The 19524-nt window shown below is 47.1% G+C and overlaps 1 protein-coding gene across 3 annotated transcripts in view; it reads left to right on the top strand.

Annotated features, from left to right (window-relative positions):
* The window catches only part of LOC142817920 (small ribosomal subunit protein mS31-like), a 35273-nt gene extending 30975 nt beyond the window's left edge, over window positions 1–4298 (top strand). For all 3 annotated transcript variants that reach the window (XM_075895880.1, XM_075895881.1, XM_075895882.1), the window contains exon 8: window positions 2144–4298. In XM_075895880.1, the coding sequence (XP_075751995.1) occupies window positions 2144–2433 (290 nt within the window). In that variant the 3' untranslated portion in view covers window positions 2434–4298. The remainder of the gene's footprint in view (window positions 1–2143) is intronic.
* Window positions 4299–19524: the final 15226 nt, after the last annotated feature.

Here is a 19524-nt window from a genome sequence, read left to right as displayed (position 1 = left end):
CGTGTCCTGGAGTACCGCAGGCGTAGCAGATCGGTCGATTGTCAGGAGTGCGCCAGGAATTGCTGACTCGTGGTGCGGCCCAAGGTGTCGAAAAAGGGGCGGAGTGGGGAGCGACTGAAGACATGGTTGGCAAATGCTGCTGGCGGGGTCTGCTACGTACCACCTGTGCATATGTAAGAGGCGCGGCCACGGGCTGCATAGCCGGCGCATGGGCAACAGGCATGGCCACAGGCTGTTGGTGGGCAGCGACGGGAACAGCCTGAGCTACCTCTTCGGCAATAACGTCGCGGAGTGGTGAGGGCAGACGAGAGGACGGCGGCTGCTGCGTGAAGGGAATCAACGACAGTTGCCGAGCTACTTCTTCACGTACGAAGTCTTTAATCTCTTGCAGGGTTGGTGAGTGGTCGGGAACAGAAGTGAGACTGGAGAGCGAGTCGGCGTGTGAGGAAAATGGCCGAGTCAGGGCGCGCTGCTTGCTCAACTCGTCGAAACTTTGACACAAAGTGACAAGTTCCGCAACGGTGGCAGGATTACGGGCTAGGAGCAGCTGATATGCACCGTCATTTATCCCTTTGAGGATGTGTATTCTGAATCTTCTCCGACTCGGGCATGGCGTTGTTCACGCGGTTGCAAAGACCAATAATGTCTTCGATATAACTGGTGAACGATTCAGATGGCTTCTGTGCGCGAGTCCGCAAGCGTTGTTCGGCTCTGGACTTGCGGACAGCGGGTCGGCCGAAAACGTCAGCAAACGACGTTTTGAAGATCGACCACGTCGTAATGTCGTTTTTGTGGTTGTTATACCACATTTCGGCCACGTCAGTGAGGTAAAAGATGACGTTAGTCAATTTGTCCGCGTCATCCCACTTGTTGTTTGCGCTCACCAGTTCGTAGTCAGCGAACCAGTCTTCCACGTCGGTCTCATCAGCTCCGCTAAAGACCTTGGGCTCTCGCAAACGAAGAACGCCGGGGTTGCTGGGGGATGGAGTGGAAGAGCCAGGTTGCGCGTTGTTGGTAGCCATGATGGGAGGTAGCGTTCGGTTGCGCAGCTCCAGGTTCAGGCGACGGCGAATGGCAGCACCCAGGTTCAGGCAACGGGGAATGTCAGCACCCTCCACCAATTGAAAAAGGGTTTATTGGCGACTGTTGGAACGGTGGTCCTACGAAGAAACACGATCGTGCAAGAGCAACGGTCAAGCAGATGCCGGCGATGATCAGCACGAGCCGAGCGAGCGAAGCCCAGCACCCAGTACCCAAGCGGTGGCGATGTTGCTTGCCAACGATGCTCTTTCTTCTTCACAGACGTAACCTTTATTTCAGGCAAAACTAGAGGAAAGAATGAATTCAACCTGTTTATCACAGACTGGTGCCTTGAACGACCATGCCGTAAACTAGAGGATGTCATGTTTGGTGACTTGACACGTTGAAGACGGGCGTGCCAACAGTGTCAGACGTTGCTCGTGTATCTTAATCCACCCAGCTCCCACTAGAGTTCCTTGAATCAGAAGGATCAGCACCGACTGCAAGTATAAACTCCTAGTTGGGTTGAGGCCCCAAAATCGCGGGTCGTGCCTCAGCGCCTTTGTGGAAGAGGGTAAAGCGAGATGTAAAGGAGAGGGGGAGAAAGTGAAGTATCAGGACAGCAAGACATCCACAGTGCATCCCCCAGAATGGCTTTTATGGCATACCTTGCACGGACATGAAGACACCGCAGGCTTGCAATCCTTTAAAAGTACTGCGAGCTCTTCTAAAATACCTTAAACCAGCTCCATCTGTTGGAACAGCCACATCTTCCGTGTAGAATTTCACTATTTTCGTCAGTTTTTTAAATTTTGGTCGGTATCCCTTCAAGAATACAGAAGTTTCATGGTTCGACACCCAAACTTTGACAAAGTGTATGACCAATAATAAGTCACTTTTCATGCATTCACTGCAGCCTTTGGAAGACAGTTGGTGAAAGCTTGCGTTCCGTGACTTCAATATATATGGATTTTGCAGTTAATGATGTATCGATTTTTCAATTCACTGACATATCAAAACTATAAAGTGATGCCTCTTATACTCATGACATTTCCAGATTTAGTGGTCTAACACACAGATGGCAACAGGGTTGTGACGCTAAGCCTTCCCACAAATAATGCAGGTCTGGACGAGGAGGCGCAGATAAGCTTCGAAGAGCATGTCTTCCTGGAGGAACACATCGCGGACTTTCCCGAGCGGGGCCCCATCCGTCACTTTATGGAGCTTGTCCTGGTGGGGTTGTCCAAGAATCCGCACATTTCCGCCCAGCGCAAACGGGAGCACATCGAGTGGTTCCGCCAGTACTTCCGCGCCAAGGCCGATATACTGCGTGCCTCGGGAGTGCTGCCTGAGGAAGGCGAGTTCTTCTACTTGGGCCAAGAGGAGGAGCGCAGCAGCATCGAGGCCAGCTGAACGGCGATCGTAGGTGGACGTGATAATACTTCGAGGGTGTACGTGCTGCTAACTGCTCATTTGGACGCAGTGGAGGACTGTTGTGACTGTGGTGGGAAATGTTTTTTTGGAAGCTGAGAGTGAAGTTGCTAGGTGCAGACTACACACCACATGGTGGACGTGCTGAAATTATTGCCATAATTCATGCTGTGCAAATTTATTTAAAATAAAAGACGTAATAAATAGATTCTGCAAACAAACATCATGTGCTGGCAGTGGCTTTTCTTTCGCTGTGATGCAGCACCGAAATGTTGAAAAAATGCGTTCAATATTACAGTCTAATTTCGTTAGTGAGGCCAGGCTTCTTTGTAATTGTTAGAAGAGAAAAAACAAGTGCTGATAGGCCGTGTTTGTAGTGCAAATCCACGCGATTATGCTCCTTTTTGTGGTACTCAAGTTGATCTTGACTTCGTTAATCTACAGTAATTCCTTGTTATAACGAAGTCAGTGGGACAGCGAAAAAATTTGTAAGTGGCATTTTGGTATGAGTGACCATTTGAGAAAAGTTAAAGCGGTCGAGATTTATTTGTGCTACTACCGTGAAGAAGTTAAAGAGCAATGTATTCAATGAAGCCACACTTCATTCAGTTACAAAAATAAAGCACAGAGCGACTTTAAATGACGCATTAACATGGCTAATCACAATCGCACCTTATCGAATGCTACGGCGCCCGCAATTTTTCGGCATTCATAACACCGCAGTTGTCTGGGATTTCAAAGCTCCAGGAAAACTATTTTTGTGTAGATTCCATCACGAGGTACAGCAGCAACACAATTACGACCAGGATTAACACTCCAGGCGCACTGCACCATGGAATGTCTCAGCTCCCGTTCACTCCGCACTATGTAAAAAGCTTAGAGCACTCACTTGGTACCCGTTATTAGGTGGCCATCAGTTGCTGGTTTGGTACTTTTGCGGCCTGTTCTGTGCCTGCATGAGATGCCAGTGGCGTTATTATGACGCTGCATGTACACAAGGGTCACTGCCTCCATTTGCCACTTCGTTCTGAGTGGGTCAAGTTACATATTCGTGTGCTTCAACTACAAAGTAATGCAATTTAATATGCATGCGATTGCATTGAGATCGGAAGAAATTTCTAATAAAGCAATGTTTCAAATAAAGTGAGTTTACTGTAATGACGGATTGTTATGATTCTTCTGAACTTTAGCAACATTTAGAGGCAGCATTTGCTAATGAAAACATGGGAATCCCTATGTTCTAGGTTTGAAGCGAGCAGTAGGCATTCTTGATAAGGCAAAGTCTAATCTAGCTGGGCTCAGTAGACAACGTTTTTTTGAAGGAGCTTGAGCAGCTAACATGTAAAGACAGGGTTCGTGTTTATTCCTCACATGTGACATGAGTAAGGCTAACTTGTTTCTCAAAAATGTTTCTTCAATACAAATATGCATGCAACCCTCATGCTAGAACATCGAAATTTCTGAAAACATAAGTGGAAAAGCACGGACTGAGGTAAAATCAGTAGATTTAACGTCATAAAATTTGCAATGACATTACAGATAACTTCCTTCCTTGACAGTGTAAAAAATATGCCACTCAGATTATGAAGTATTGTTTAAACCTTTGTGGGCTCCCGTTACATATAGAGTGCTGTGACCTTACTTCAAAAATCACATTGTTAACTTGTTGTAGCACGGCAAAAAATAAAAAGATCTTTAGGTACCTTTTCTACATTGCAGTGTTCACTACAGCCACTGTGTATGTATCTGTATATGTACTATATAGAAAAGAAACATGGTTATGTCAAATTATGATAGACCTGCTATTTTAAAAAATGAAAAAATTTGAATAGAACAATTTTATAGAATTTTTGCAGTTCATGTTTCACTTAATCTATAAATGTTGTCAAAATACATATCTTTTGTTTTTGAAAGGCTAATGAAGACCAACGTGTTATGAAAAGAAGAAATTTATATATTTGTTGTGAACCATGTAGTCTGAAAAAAGAAAAAAGGTCATGCAAGAGCAAAGCAGATTTTTCACATGATTTTTAAGTATCCAACTCCAGAAATGGGGGTTATTTACTGTTATAAGTTTTAAAGGGGCTCTCAAACACTATTCAACCTCCTCATTCTTTAGTTGTTTGGACTGAAGTACAGGCATAATAATGCAGTAAGAACGGCAGCGATAACGGTACGCAGTCATAACTTATTCGATTACGAAAAAACAAAATACATGAAAAAAATGCCTACCCTCAAATTGATTTTCATGGAGTCACCTCTAGATTTGATGGCTCTCCGCAATGAAATGACACTCTTGTTGCTTGTACATTCCAACGAAATATTGACCTCTTTGCCATAGTAACAAATGTGGTGCCTGACGCCTAACTTGTCAGAACGCGAGAGGACGCTACTGTTTTGAAGCGAGTGCGCGTGGACATCAAGGCCCCCTAGAAGCGAGGGATTTTCTTTTGTTCTTTAAAAGATCACATGTCACTATCTCATCTCGTTCTGAGAAGGGAATTTGTGGAATGATCAGGGTGCTGAAGTGCTGTCGACTTTTCGCGAGATTTAGGAGCTTGCTCGTCAAGCTTCTTATGCTCGCGCCTTGCCGTTGTCAGGGGCATGGACACTAGTTCCCACTGCTCCCGCTATAGCCATGGCCGTGCTCTTTCGCATAGAGTGACTGTATATGTACCTTTAGGTAGCAGAGTTCAGCAAGAGAATTAGCCTCCAGTTGATCAGGCGCTGGGTATCAATGCACGATGTTCCTTTCGGGAACCCAGTTGCGTAGCCCCTGACTCCTAAACGCTAGCCCATTGTCTGCGACGATAACCTTGGCGTGCTTGAAATTTTATTTCTGCAACAGTGCTATTACGGGATTCGCGTATTCTCTTCCAGCTTTGGCGGCAGCGAAGCACGTGCACTCATCCAGCACGACCAGGAAAGCTTGGGTTCTTTTTACGCTTTCACTCTTCTTTTTTAACTTTTGCGAAATCAAGGTGAACAACTCCGAATGGTACAGTCGAATATTCTGGCAATACCATTCTATTTCCCCGAGCTTTGTATTTTGACTTCACCATTTGGCATTCATGCCACGTCTTCATATAATGGGCAACATCTGCTTTCATACTCTGCAACGTATATCTCAGAGTACCTAAGTTTGTAGTATGTCCTCCGGAATCCGTCGTGCCCTCCTGAATGTGGACTGCTGTGATATAATTTCAGCACTTGAGGCACTTTGTTTCAGGGACATACATCTTCCCATTGTACAGTTCCATGTCTTGAGTGCCCTTCCATAGTTTCAGCATGTTAATGCTTCCATCTGGAATTTCTTGTGGCACGTGAAAACGGGACATGTTGTCAACGTCCTGATGCTTCTGGCCTGGTCTATGCATCACATCAAAACTGAATTGTTAGATATCGCTCACGTATCGAGCTAATCGGTCCTTTGTCTGTGCAAGTTGCAACAAATAGGTCAATGCCTAGTTATCAGTTAACAGGTTGACATGCTTGCTTTTCAGGTACTTTCTAAAGTACCTGGAGTCGTTACGACAGCTAGAGTTTGTTTCTTTGTTTTTGTGTAATTTTCCTGCGTATTTGAGAACGTGCACGAATACTAGGATGACCTTGAGCTCTCTTCGAGGTTGCTCATTTTCATCGCGTTGATACAGCATGGCGCCTGGAGCACAGCCAGATGCATCTGTATATAATTCAAACGGTAGGTCAACGTCGGGCAGGGCTAGTGCAGAGTCAGCTGAGATGGCTCGGACGAGTTCCAAGTAGCTCTTCTCACATTAGTAGGACCAGACGAAGGGATCTCCCTTCTCAGTTAATAACGCCGTGATGAGAATGTTCCTGTCTTGCACATTCCTTTATAAATGCACTGAAATGACCTGCGAGTCCAAGAAACACTCATAAAGAGTGTGTGTCATAAGGTTTTGTCAGCTTGTTAATGCACTGGACGCCCTTTTTTTAGTGCCCTTGGTTCGCCCTTGAAAAAAATTTTCCAGAAAAACTTAGTCTTATTCATGTTGATCTTAGGTCTGGCGCGGCGCTAAGTGCCTCAAAGATCTCCTCATGGTACTCTCCATAATCTTCCTGTGTTTTCAAGTATATAATAATTTCGTCCATGTATATATTACAGAATGTTCAAATGAAGTCCTTGAGTGCATCATTTTTCATCTCTTGGAACAATGATACAGAGGTCTTCCATCCAAAGGGATGGAAGAACTCTTGTATTCGTAGATGTTGGAAGAGGTGACGAATGCGGTAAATGTTTTTGTATTTTCTTTTAGCGGCATTTTATCACAACATACACCGACGTTCTGCAGTGGTACAGAATGAGCAGACGCCTCTACCCACCGCCTCACCGAGACCTACAACGCATGGAAGCAGCCACACTACGGCAGCTGCAAGTACAAGCAATATGGACCCCCGTCTGGGCAAAGCACGTTTGCCCGGAGGTTTACACCACTGATGTATGCCAACACTGCAAGAACGCGCGAGCCACCCAGAGACACCTCCTTTGGGACTGTGCACCACCGCCGGGCAACCAAGAAGTAATGCCAACTGCCATAAGCAGCAAAATCATCAGCCGAGAGCCAGGCAATCAAAGAGACGTGGTCCAGCACGTGCTTAGCATCCTGGAACGCCAGCGGCCGAAAGCGGCGCCCCCACGGGTTTGACGCGAGTAGGTAGCTGCTCCGGGACGTCCGAGCACGCTAGTGTCTCGCTTTAATCCCCCTACTCCTTCCCCCTTTATGCCGGATCGTCAATAAAGTTGTTTCACTCACTCACTTTTAGCGGCATTAGCCAGTATCCTTTACATAGGTCACTGCGGGAAAACCACTGCTATCCTCCGGTTTATTCAATGATTTCATCAATTCGTGGCATGGATATGGGAAAAGATTGGTCTGTTTATTTATAAGCCTATAATCTGTACACAGGCAAAATAACTATCTTCTTTCGGTACAATTGTAATAGGTGAAGCAAAAGATGAAGTTGAATGCTTCATGACTCCCGCCTCTAGCATTCCTTGGAGAGCCTCCTTTAACCAGAATTTCTTGTCATGACTGAGCTTGTATGGTTTCCTCTTCACAATGGTGTTGTCTCATAACAGAAACGGTACCTCAATGGCTCTTTTGAATTCTGGGTAAGCGCCAACACACAAAATCTCGGGAAACATCAGGGGTACATCTTTTCTGGTAGCGGGCCTACAGTAGGCCTTGTGGGCGATATTTGTTTTAGCGCACTCGCTTCTAATTATACCTTTGTCATTCCAAAGTATGTTAATTTTCATGCATGTCATGTCTTGATAAAACAAAGTCGAAATTGACTTTGGGCGCTTCTGGCACTTCAACTGTGAACTTCTCTCCTTCATACTACAGATAGACTTCCACCCATCTATAATACTATTGACAAGAACCATCATAGCTGCACACACGAATGGGTTTTCCGTGTATAGTATTTCTAGCATTTATACAAGGTTCTCGTGCATTAAACTGACTGAGGCACCAGTGTCAATCAAAACTGGCAATATGTGACGACTCGCTAGTATCAAGACACCCAGAATCCCCGTTTTCATGAGCAAGACTGTTTCTTTGACAATGTGACTTTCTTTAGTTGTGTTTTGACACCGTACACTCAATCCCATGTGGGTGTTGTTGTGATCGGCCCCCGTGTCTCGGCCACGCTTAGACACAAAAGGATTTTTACTTTGCCACGCTTCCGGAAGTGTTCAGCACGGAGAATTCTGTGGATCCGTCGGCTCGCCTCAGGCCCTTCAGGCCCTCATGACCGACTGATTACCTGGAAAGGGCTTTTTTTGCTCTCTGGGATGCCAAGAAAGACCGGTCCCTTGAGCGTTGTTGGTGTCGTCGGAATGACCTGACAAGGAATCGAATGCCAAAGGAACCGGAGGGCCTTTGAGCTAGTGTTCTTTTCCTGCACACCACGGACTACCCAGCGGCGGGGCTTTCTCGGTGAATCATCCTTGAACCTTGCCAAATCGGAGGAATGTACTCTGCGCGTGAGTTCAAGGTCAACGCACCGTGCCAGCTGCGCCGTGCTTTTTGTGTGTACTGCCCCCTCCCTGAAAGATGATCGGTGCATGACTTTCGCCCTTTCCTGGAAGAAGTTCGGGATTTCGCCTCTTCGTGAGCGCAGTGAAAGACAATGGTTCGCGAGTGCAGTGACAGACGACGATCCCATTGGAGGGTCTTTCCTTTGTCTTCCCTCGCAGGGAATCTTGGGGAGACGGAGGGAATAAAACGCGAGCGCTGAGACGCTCCGGTGTGCTTTTCCTTTTTGTCATGTACCACACTACCTAACCATCTAAGTACTGTAAATAAGTATTTCAAGTTTTCAGCCCCGTTTCCTCGGCTTGTCTTCGCCCTGACCCTTGCATGGTCCCGGATCCCGTTAACCCCCCCCCCCCCCAGTCGCCGCAGCAGTGGTGGCAGCGATTAGATGATCTGCGCAGGAATTTGACACCGGCTTGTTGAGTGCATGACCTTTTTTTTTTTTCGGAGAGTTACCAGGCTTAACGTGGTTCTTCTTGGTGACAAGGATGTAGGAAGCCTGTTCGCAGGAACCTTTCTTTTGCCCTATTCCTTGAGAAACTTGTCTGCAAAAGAGTAGTAGCCAGGCTTGGAGAAGTTGCACGGATCAAACCTAGACGCGATACATGGGGAATGAGGAATTGATCCTGGGAAATACCAATGAAGGCCGAAGTCATCGAGGCAATAGAGGCAAGCCGCAGAGATGACGAGGAGATCGTGAAGCTGAGGGAGGGTATTTGCTGAAGCGCTGGTTAAATTGTACTTTGTCAGAGCTTAGCCCAAGCAAGGAGGTCGCCATAGACTTGACGAGATTGACCAGGGATAGTCTGTTGGAGTTGTGTTGAGAGCTCGACATAGAAGTAGATAAACATACGCCTGAATCTGAAATCCGTAAAATAATCATCGAAAGCGAACATGATGATATCGAGCAGCACAGGAATTTAATTCTTACCGACCAGCAAAACAGAGAACGGGAATTGGAGGAAGCAAGATGGGAGGAATTAGAGAAAGCAAAAAAAAATGGCAGCATATCCACGGAGTGAATGATGGAGAGTGGGGCGAAGCATTCGTCCGTCCATTTGTTCTTGCTTCCGTTCGTCCATGCATCCGTCTGTGTGACCATTCATGCGTCCATCCGTGCGTCCGTGCGTGCGTCTGTTCGTGCGTTCATCCATGCATCCGCCCCTGCGTCCGTTCATGCGTCCATTCATGCATATGTGTGTCCGTTCGTCCATCTATTCAACACTCCAAGTATACCACCATCTCGCATCTTTTCATCATATATTCCCCGGAGCACCGCCATCCAGCGGACATTCCAAGGACTAAACGAGAGGTGGCACAAGCACACTTTCTTACGGCTTGCGCTTCGGGTCTACTTCCTACCTTTAACCACCTCGAGTTCATGGTATATACTAGTTCACTGTATTCATGGCACTGCGGCCCAACGCTCGCTGAACCTTTCTAAAACCAAGGAGGTTAAACCCAGCAAGTATAATGTAGCAACCCTTTCCTGTCCGATAGTGCTCAATGTACATGCCAATGGCTGCTATTGGGGATCGCAGCGTGTGCGTTGACTAAAAGCCGAATGCTTCTGTCTCTCATTCCCCATTAGCAGTCATTGGCATGTACATTGAGCACTATTTTTGATTGTTCAACAACGCACAGAAGAAATCTCTCACCGGCACCGCCTTGGAGGTCGAAATGTTATACTTGTTACATACTACAACAACTGCGAGGGACGAACGGGCGCCGCTATAAAGAGCTTCGACCCTAAAACCGAGGAAAGATGGCGCAGGGAGGATATGGAAGCTAAGCGCAGACATGAAAAAGAGATTCAAGCGTTAGAACGAGAGCTTCAGGCAATAGCACAGGTGTCTTAAAGAGTGCGCGAAGCGAGAAGACGGCAGGAGTTGGAAAGCGAGGCGCGTCGCAAAGCGGCCGTTCGCGCAGTGCTAGATGAGGTTCGCCGAAGGGCAATAAAAGCAGAGGTGCTTCGGAAAGCAAAAAAGAGACAGAGGCGTGTAAGGCTAGAAAGCCGGTCGTATGCTACGGTTGCCAAGAGCGTGATCACACTGCGATCGGCTGCCTAGGGCGTAACAGTGTTCTCTCTTAGGTGGGCAGCCGCAAAATTTTGTTAATAATAAGAGCTAATGATCCGGTGGCTCAACACAATGAATGCGCGGGTGACGAGACATCGGAGTCTCAAGAAACTATAGAGTGAAGTGGAAAAGTGTGCGTTTGCTCTAGGCTCACGTAGGGAGTGAGGGACCGTTAGGACTGCCTGCGAATGAGGCTGCCATGTCACAAAACCTGCCAAAGCATGATCGCTATCTTTTGAATGACTCGGGTATGCATTTCAAAGGCCTTTGTTTTGGTGACGGGTCGGCGAAAGCTCTGGCATACCCCACGGCGTGTGAGTCCACTCGTGATAATCGGGGAGCAGAAAGCACGAGTGAGAGGCACGTAAACTGTGTTAGTCGTAGACGATGAGGCTCTTCGTATAGCGCCAGCGGAAGAGGCGCTTCACATGACGCAAGATAAGGAAGCTCGTCAGAAAGATCAGGAGGCTGAATACGAAGGCGCGAGAAAAGGGGCTATCCCCGACAGAGATAGATTCCCTCATGTAGGAGGCGAGCCGGCTAGCTAAAACAGGATGCACCCTTGTGTCTGAAGCGCTGACACCTTGGAATGCTGAGAATAAGCTAGTTGAGTCACCGTAACTGTTGGAAGAGGTCAAAAGCAGCGTGCTTGTGAGTGCTAGTACTGAGGATGAGAGCATTTCTTGCCGCCCCGAAAGAAAAAGGCGTCGGAGAAAACGGGACAGAAGGGGAAATGCCCGACGCGTGGAAAGAGGCTAGAACAATCCTTATACCAAAACATGGAAAGCCAATCAACAAAGTAAATCTCCGACCCAACTCATTAACGTCATGCGTAGCAAAAGTAATGGAACATGCATTTTTAAATAGAGCCAACAACTATCTTGAGGATGGTGAGTACTACCCACACACGATGATAGACTTCCGTCGTCAGCCAGCCATTCAAGACGCCATGCTACAGATTAAACACCAAATCATAGACTGCCCCACAAGATCCACACTGGCCATACTCGGTCTGGATCTCAAGAAAGCATTTGACAGTGCAGCTCATGAAACAATTCTCAGCCGCATATCGAGCTTAAACATGGGTGAGCGAGCCTATAATTACGTCAGAAACTTCTTGACCAACAGGAAAGCAAGGCTCAGCTTAGGAAGCCTTACATCTGATCTCCAAGAATTGGGCTGCAGAGGCACTCCACAGGGCTCCGTAATATCGCCAATGCTATTTAATCTAATCATGATTGGACTACCGAAAGAGTTAAATAAAATCCCGAGATTATATCACTCTATCTACGCGGATGACATCACAATATGGGTCAGTGATGGCAGCGACGGCTACATAGAACAGAGACTCCAAGAAGCAGTAGGAACAGTTGAGCGATACTAGGAAGGCACAGGACTCACATGCTCCCCAGAGAAATCAGAACTTCTTCTCTACAGGCCAGCAATCAGAGGCAGGCCACGCAAGTCAGAGGAAAACAAGCGGCAATATGAGGAAATTAGGATTCATACACAGGAGGCCACAGCTATACCGACAGTTCCAAAAATACGGGTACTGGGATTAGTCATTGAGGCTAACGGTGCCAACGGCGAGACTATACGCAGACTAAACACCAAAGTCACGAATGCGATGAGACTGATTCGCAGGGTCACGAATAAACACCGAAGTATGAAAGAACCCACGTAATTCGTCTAATTCAGGCCTTCGTCATAAGTCACATAACGTATGTAGCAGCATACCACAACTGGCAAAAAGCTCAAACTAACAAAATAAATGCACTCATCCGGAAGGTCTACAAACAAGCGATAGGAATACCTGAGTATGCTAGCACAGACCTTTTTCTTCAGCTAGGACTACACAATATGCTTGAAGAGATAATAGAAGCTCAGCGGATATCCCAGCTTGAAAGGCTCAGTAAAACTAAAACTGGAAGAAATATAATGAGTAGATTAGGGATCATGTACCATGCACAACCTGGTGTCCAAAATGACATCCCTAATACAATCAGAGCTAAGATCATTTCTAATTCGATACCGAAAAACATGAACCCCATTATCAACACGGACCGCAGAAAACACCGAGCAAAAGCACTGCTCAAAGCACACGGCACGAACAGTAAATCTCTTTTTGTAGATGCTAGCCCATACCCTGAACGAAAAGCTCACACTGCTGTCGTGATTGACACGTCCGGCATTTGCATCAATGCGTGCTCTGTCATAACAAACAATGTAGAGGAGGCTGAGGATGTAGCCATAGCCATGGCTATCACCTCCAACAAACACTCATTCATACTGAGCGATTCGCAACTAGCAATCTGAAATTTTACGCAAGGACGGATTTCACAGCAAGCCTTCAGAATCTTCGTTAATAACCAAGAACTACACAAAGTAGATGAACCGAAATACCTCGTATGGTTCCCGGCACACACAGAGACTGATACACCCAATCCTAACGAGCTGGCTCATGAGTTGTCGCGTGAATTAACCCGCCGCGCAGTTCGGCCACACCGCTCGACGATCATCCCTGGCGCCGCCGACGTACCACACAAAGACCGATTTACAAGCTACACAGAATACATGCAACACTACAGAGAAGCAAGGCGCGTCTTTCCCGCCCCTCATCCGAGTCTAAACAAGCAAGAAGCATCGGAATACCGACAGCTACAGACGAACTGCTACCCGAACCCTGTGCACCTCCACAGGAGCTACCCAAACTTATACCCGGACAATAAATGTAAGCTATGTGTAACAGAAAAGGCGTCTTACAAACATATATTATGGGAATGCCCCAGCTTATCAACAAGTTCTCCTGAGGTCCTCTGGGAGCAGTGGCGACTTGTGCTGCTCAGCTGGGAGGTTCAAGACCAAAAATGGGCTATCCAGCAGGCCAGGGAGGCTGTACAGAGACAAGGTTTCCCGGTACCTCCTTGTGCGGTCTAGCCCGGACCACAAACATGCCGGATACAAAAATAAAGTTTATTCATCTTCATCATCATCGGAGAAAACGTAAGGCGAGAGCGAAAGGTCTAAGTTGCCACGACCGGGCTAAGATAACTAAACGCAAACCCCATGCCTTTGGCTCTCAGCTCATTAAGCATAGTGTTAAGAGACAGATCGGGAGAGGGCCCACTGAGAAATGATTGAAGGTCAGGCCAACGATCGCGCAAAGGTATGTAGGAAGTCCCAAGTCGAGGGTTCCGCTGAGATTAGGATTGGGTGGGAAGCGCGTCACGAAGGAAATAATTTCAAAGAAACTGAGACGCCGACGTGGCCGCCCAGTGCCGTTTTCAGATAGGATGGAGACGCGATGCCGGGGTGCTATGTCGCAGAGTCTCACGTAACTCATTAACCCATCATCATCCGTACGTCTGTCCCAGCACTTCCTCACAACCAGGGTCCTGTGAGAGGGAGGCCTCGTCCTGGTCAGACGGCCATACCCTGGCAAGGGGGCCTCCGCTTGGCGCCAGGCGCCAAACAGACGTGGCCTGCCTCCCGGCGTACAAGCCAGGGAGACCCAACAAAGGGACTGGGTGTGAGCCAGGGAGACCCAACGAAGTTGCTGCCCTTCGGCGCAGCAACTCCGGTCACGACACACAAAGCGAACGTACCCTGGAAAAGTGAGCTAGTCTCATCTCCTTCGGGGCAGAATAGATGGGGAAACAATGCGATGTGACACGTGGGCGAGGGTGATACCACTTGACTAGCAAGCGCACATTGAGGAAGCGAAAACATTGGAATGCCTGTCTGTCAGAGTTCGGGTGTCGCAGAACAAAGATCACCGCCATTGAGTGCGCTGGACAGCTTAGTCCTTGGTCCTTCCATCTAACTCCGATGCCTCTAAAATTGTGGAATGTGCATCCCCCAGAGCTCGTCTCAAATGGGTGCGTTGGGAAACGTCCTGGGAGAACCACAGAAGTTAGAATGCTTTGGTATCGTGAGAGAGGCAAGATGAAGCAAGGATTATACTTGTGAGCTTTTCCAATATTCGTGTGAAGTTTTTTGTTTGTTTGTTTGTTTCGTTTCTTAGCACTTTGTCATGTCAATACAGGGTTAAGTTTGGTATGTCATTCAGTGTTGTTTTTTCGTTTTATTTTGAACTTTACGCCATCATGCGCCTTTACACTTAGGCTGCCGAGGCCAGGCGTTCAGAAAGAAATAGAACTCGTTAATTGGGTTCCACGGTCTTCTCACACGTCATTTGCCTCTACGCTAGGTGGCAATTGCGTCTAGAATGAGATGAAATTCGGGCGAAATTCTTCAGATTGTTAGGCGCGTCGCCTTAATGTCTTGGCCATTGCGTCAATGCTTGAGGGGGGCTGCTGCTTTACATGAACGGGGTAGGTTTAAGAATAAGGAGGTCTGTAGCATGGCATATCTCAGGCGGGGTTGTGTGCCGCCTTGTCGCTGCTTGGGTACTGTGCGGATTTGATCACTAATGTCAGCTCCAGTCTTCGACCTGCGGGAGCCCCTTCAACAGAGAACACCAATGAGGAACCTGCTGACCACACTGGGGCAAGACAGAAAACATCAGCCGCAGGCATTCCAGACCTGCTGTGCTGCCAGGCCTCTTCGAGGTACTGCAGTGGACTGCCACTACGAGTCCTTTTTCCGGCGGTGGACGAGCTGTTGTGATTGGCCCCCGTGTCTTGGCTCCGCTTGGACACGTGGAAGGACTTTGACATTGTCACGCTTCCGGAGGCGTCCAGAAAGCGACAGCACAGCGAACTCAAAGTCCGTCGGCTCGCCTCAAGCCGTCTGGGCCAGCACATCTGACGAATTACCTGGAAAGAGTTGTTTTTCTGTCTGGGCTGCCTAAAAAGACCGGTCCCCTGTGCGTTATTGTTGGAGTCGTCGGAATAAACCTGACAAGGAACCGAGTACCGGGGAAACTGAAGTGCCTTTCGAGTGGTCTTTTCCTGCGCACCACGGACTGCCCAGCGACGCGGCAGGGCGTCCTCAATGGACCATCCTTAAACCTTGCCAAACCAGAGGAATCTACTCTGTGCATGAGTTCAAGGTCAATGCACCGTGCCAGCTAGTGCTGTGCTTTTTGTGCGTACTGCCCCATACCTGCAAGACGATTGGTACATGCCTTTCCCCCTTTCCTGGTAGGGAATTGGGACTTTGCCTCTTCGTGGCGCAGTAAAAGACGATGCTTCGTGGGCGCAGTGACAGACGATGATCCCATTGGAGGGTCTTTGACTCCTTTGTCTTCCCTCGCAGGAAATCTTGGGATGACAGGGTAGAAAACGCGAGTGCTGAATGCTCGTGTGTGCATTTCTTTTTTTGTCATGTATCACGCTACCTAATCATATAAATACTGTAAATAAACGTTTCAAGTTTTCAGCCCCGTCCCCTCGGCTCATCTTCATCTGATCCTTAGATGGCTTCGGGTCCCGTCAACCCCCCCTCCCCCTCAGTCGCAACAGGGTGTAGTCTAGATTCAAGGTTAAGCTATGGTGCCCCTATGTCACACAGGTCCCGTTAATTAGGGAGGCGATCGCCGGGCTAATTCCAAGGGCCGAAGTATCGGCCCCCCGAACCGCACCACGAAAGCGTGGACAATTTAGAAGTGGTCCTTTTTGGAGCGCCAGCGGACGCCGGCTGTGGCCCAAAGAACAAGTCAGAGCCGAGAGTTGATAAACAAACAAAATTATATTCTCAATAATGGCAGATCGAAAACAATACACAAGAATGCACACTCCACAATAGTTGCATACAATATGTCACCAATCAAACAACGTACTACAGAGTACAATCGGCCACACTCGAAACAACAGACACAGACAACAATACGCACTACAATGCAGTCGCATGCATTGAACAACCAAGACACTTAAATACTAAAGAGATAGAAAACCTATTCAGTCCAAAGTTCTTGGAACAAACGTCTGGATGATACTCTTCCGAGAATCACTCACTCAAAGTCCAGCGTTGTTGTCGTTCCGCTGCCCTTTGAAGTTTCTCTTCCAGGAAACCTCGCCGAAGTTTCTCTTCCAGGAAACCTCGTGTCTTCAATTGGCCACTCTCCAAGCTTCAAACTTCTTCGCCGGAAACACGTCGGCTTCACACACGCAGCTGTTGCCACGCGTCTTCGCTCGATAGCGGTAAACACACACACTCTTGCCTGTAGCTCGAGTCGTCACCCCTCAGGTGGAAATCATCTTCTTCTCCTGCTTTGTCTCTACGGACAAAACCTTCGCCGACTACACGGCGGAATCCCTACGCGCTCTGGCGCTAACTTCCGTCTTCTCCTTCGAAGTTTCTCTTCCAGGAAACCTCACGTCTTCTCCTGCTTTGTCCCTACGGACAAAACCTTCGCCGACTACACGGCGGGATACCCTACGCGCTCTGGCGCTAACTTCCGTCTTCTCCTGCTCTCTCGTCTCGGCTGCTCGATTAAATACCTTCCGCGCGAGATTCCAGAAGGTTCTCGTCATTTCGTCGGTGCGATATGCAGCGAAGGCTGGGGAGAGGGCGAGACGGTTGGAATGCCCTCCGCGGCGGATGACTCAACTCGGTATGACCACGCCCCTTTCCATCTAGAAAAATCCAGTGCTTGCTGGGCCGCCGTTGTGGGGTGAGGAGGTTCGTCGGCGAAGCCACGCTTCCGCGGGGAGAGGAAGCGTGCTCGGGGAGCTTGTTTTCTTTTTCTTTTTCTTTTATCGTTGACCTCGCGGCGTTACTCCGGCGTTTCGTCGCGAGGAGTTGGCGGCGCGCTCTTTTTGAGCGCTCGTTCTGTGACACCCTACAGATGGACGTGTTCTTGCAATTACTTCTGCGGACTTTAGCCTCTTCATCAGGTGTCTTGTATTCAGGGGCTGTGACATATTTCGGTGCTGAGTGTGCCCTGACATCTGTCTTTCATAGTACTTTTGCATGCCACGTATGACCAGAGTGATGACAGAGAAGTCCACCAATAATGGGTCAGCTTTATTAAGTAAGCGCCACTTTATGAAAACATACTCCCTGATATTTGTGCATCTCTATCTGTAAACAATGGCATTATCCGAAAGCTCTACGGGGTTTGTCTCGAAAGCACTTGCGAAGCCTTTTCTCCATGTGGCCCAAGAAGTGTTTGCATGCAAAGTTATTTGTAATTAAAACCACTTCCACGCGTTCCCACAGAAAAAAAAGGCCTCATATTATGTACGCGGTCTTTATGGCTCGTCTACTGTTTTTTTTGCGCATGCAAATCTGTATAAATCGAACCAGGCATCAGCGTTTGAACTACCGTCATGCCTGTCCGGTCAAACAGAAACTTCTTTCTTCTCTCTTACATTTACAACTGACAGAAGATGTTCTAAAAGCTGCTGCTGTTGTTTCATATATACCTCTGCATTTCAAGTAGAGCGGGCCCGTTCACTGCTAGTATCAGTGAGATTTGTTGGTGTCCGCAATTCACATGCCGAGGGAGCTTTCATCAAATGAGGCGCCAAATATTTAAGAGTCGTGTTCACAGACACGCTGCCTTGAGCGACAAGGTCATCCACAGTAGCTCCGGCGATATTGCCGGTCTTCTCCAGAAGGCTCGGAGCTGTAGTGGCATCCTGCAGCTCCTCGTAACCCCTATTTGGAACCCCACGATGAAGGGTCGCTCTTGACAACGAGTGAAGTCGAACTGGATATTCACTTGCAGGCTCCTGACCTCCACTGCACCAATGTAAAGTTTTCACGCAGACAATACGAATTCATTGGTTTATTGACACATTCATTTGCTCTTTGTTTGCCTGTGAACAGTGGCACATACCCACTCTGAGGGATTGGCCAAAAAAACTTGTGGTAGCCTATAAGTGTACACTATACAGTGATTGTCAGCCTATTGAAAAACTGTAGGAATAAAAAAGAAATTTCAAATTATCTGTTAAGAATAAATAAAATAGTAATAAAAAATGAATCGATAAAAGAAAATGAGAGCTAATACCGTATTAAAAGACTGAAATTTCGAGCTGATCATACAGTCAGACCAGCTGATCAGACCCGATCAAAATCTAATTTGCGTCTTTCATTTATTCACATTATCAATTATATCACTAGCATTCGTCAAGTATATATTCAAGTAGACGTTATATTGACATGCGTTTAGATTCTTGAATAAAATTAGATACTGCATTCATTAAGTTTCTGTGGCTAAGTCCCAAGCCGGAGGCACCGAAACTGAGAATATTATTTGCAGTTAAACATACACTGGAAAATGGAATAACTAGAAGTATTTTTGTAATTAATGAATAGTTCCACCATGACATAAAATAAAGCTCAATGGTTTCTGCTTCTTTGCAGAATGGGCACAGGGGAAATATCGCCAGACCAGCTCTGTGTAAATCAAAGTTTAATGGGGGGACTCGGCATCGAAATTTGGTCGAAATAACTTCTAACTTTCTAGATTGACCCCACCGAGGCTTCCAGGGATGTCTGAGGGGCTGATAGTCTGTTCATTTAGTAATACTCTCCACCATATATGTATACAGCTTTATATATCTGATCGATGCTATGTACCCTACTTCTGGGAGTACCGAGATATAGCCATTGTGAACGTGTATGGACACAGATCACAGATATATATATATATATATATATATATATATATATATATATATATATATATATATATATATATATATTATGTTACTGCATACGTGATTTGGGTATGAGCCTCTGGGTAGCAGACAACATGGAGATAGAGAAGGGGAAGGGCATCTCCCTACATTGCTCTGCCGATTCCACTCGTTAACAGTACAGCCATTTCTAAAATTTTACAGCTTACCAGTGAGAAAAGCTGATTATGTTTTCATCAGTGGCTCATATTCGTTCTTGCTCTCTCATTGGCCTCGTTTTCATACACCGCAGATAATTTATGTACAAAAGGCTGGCAAGTATAAATGTCAACATAAGTGAGGTAATTGAATCTGATAACTCAAACCAGATTTTCAGTATAG

This window comes from Rhipicephalus microplus, chromosome 5, assembly GCF_043290135.1.
Source record: "Rhipicephalus microplus isolate Deutch F79 chromosome 5, USDA_Rmic, whole genome shotgun sequence".
NCBI classification, from domain to species: Eukaryota; Metazoa; Arthropoda; class Arachnida; order Ixodida; family Ixodidae; genus Rhipicephalus; species Rhipicephalus microplus.
This window is presented reverse-complemented; position numbering and strand designations above follow the sequence as displayed.